The sequence below is a fragment of the Tupaia chinensis genome, unplaced genomic scaffold (assembly GCF_000334495.1).
Source record: "Tupaia chinensis unplaced genomic scaffold, TupChi_1.0 Scaffold138060_1, whole genome shotgun sequence".
Classification (NCBI taxonomy): Eukaryota; Metazoa; Chordata; class Mammalia; order Scandentia; family Tupaiidae; genus Tupaia; species Tupaia belangeri.
Genome location: NW_006197961.1, coordinates 788,064 through 788,350, shown reverse-complemented (window position 1 = coordinate 788,350; position 287 = coordinate 788,064). Strand labels below are relative to the sequence as shown.

The window sequence follows — 287 nt, the reverse complement described above, 5'->3', positions numbered from 1 at the left end:
CCCCCCCAGTCTGGGGACCTGCCATCGAAAGAGCGGGACCAGGAGCGGGGTCGACCCAAGGACCGGAAGCACCGGCAACACCACCACCACCACCACCACCATCACCCGCCTCCCGACAAGGAGCGCTACGCCCAGGAGCGGCCAGACCACGGCCGGGCCAGGGCCAGGGACCAGCGCTGGTCACGCTCGCCCAGCGAGGGCCGAGAGCACATGGCGCACCGGCAGGTGGGTGTGGCCCGCAGGACCCCAGGCCAGGCCCAGGGCTGCAGGGGGGCGAGGGAGGGGGC

The 287-nt window shown here is 73.9% G+C and overlaps 1 protein-coding gene across 1 annotated transcript in view; it reads left to right on the top strand.

The window, feature by feature from the left end:
• The window catches only part of CACNA1A (calcium voltage-gated channel subunit alpha1 A), a 335,330-nt gene that overhangs the window by 324,894 nt on the left and 10,149 nt on the right, over window positions 1-287 (top strand). Inside the window, exon 46 of the mRNA XM_027776775.1 lies at window positions 1-225. This exon is cut by the window's left edge and continues 22 nt beyond it. Within this exon, the coding sequence (XP_027632576.1) occupies window positions 1-225 (225 nt within the window). The remainder of the gene's footprint in view (window positions 226-287) is intronic.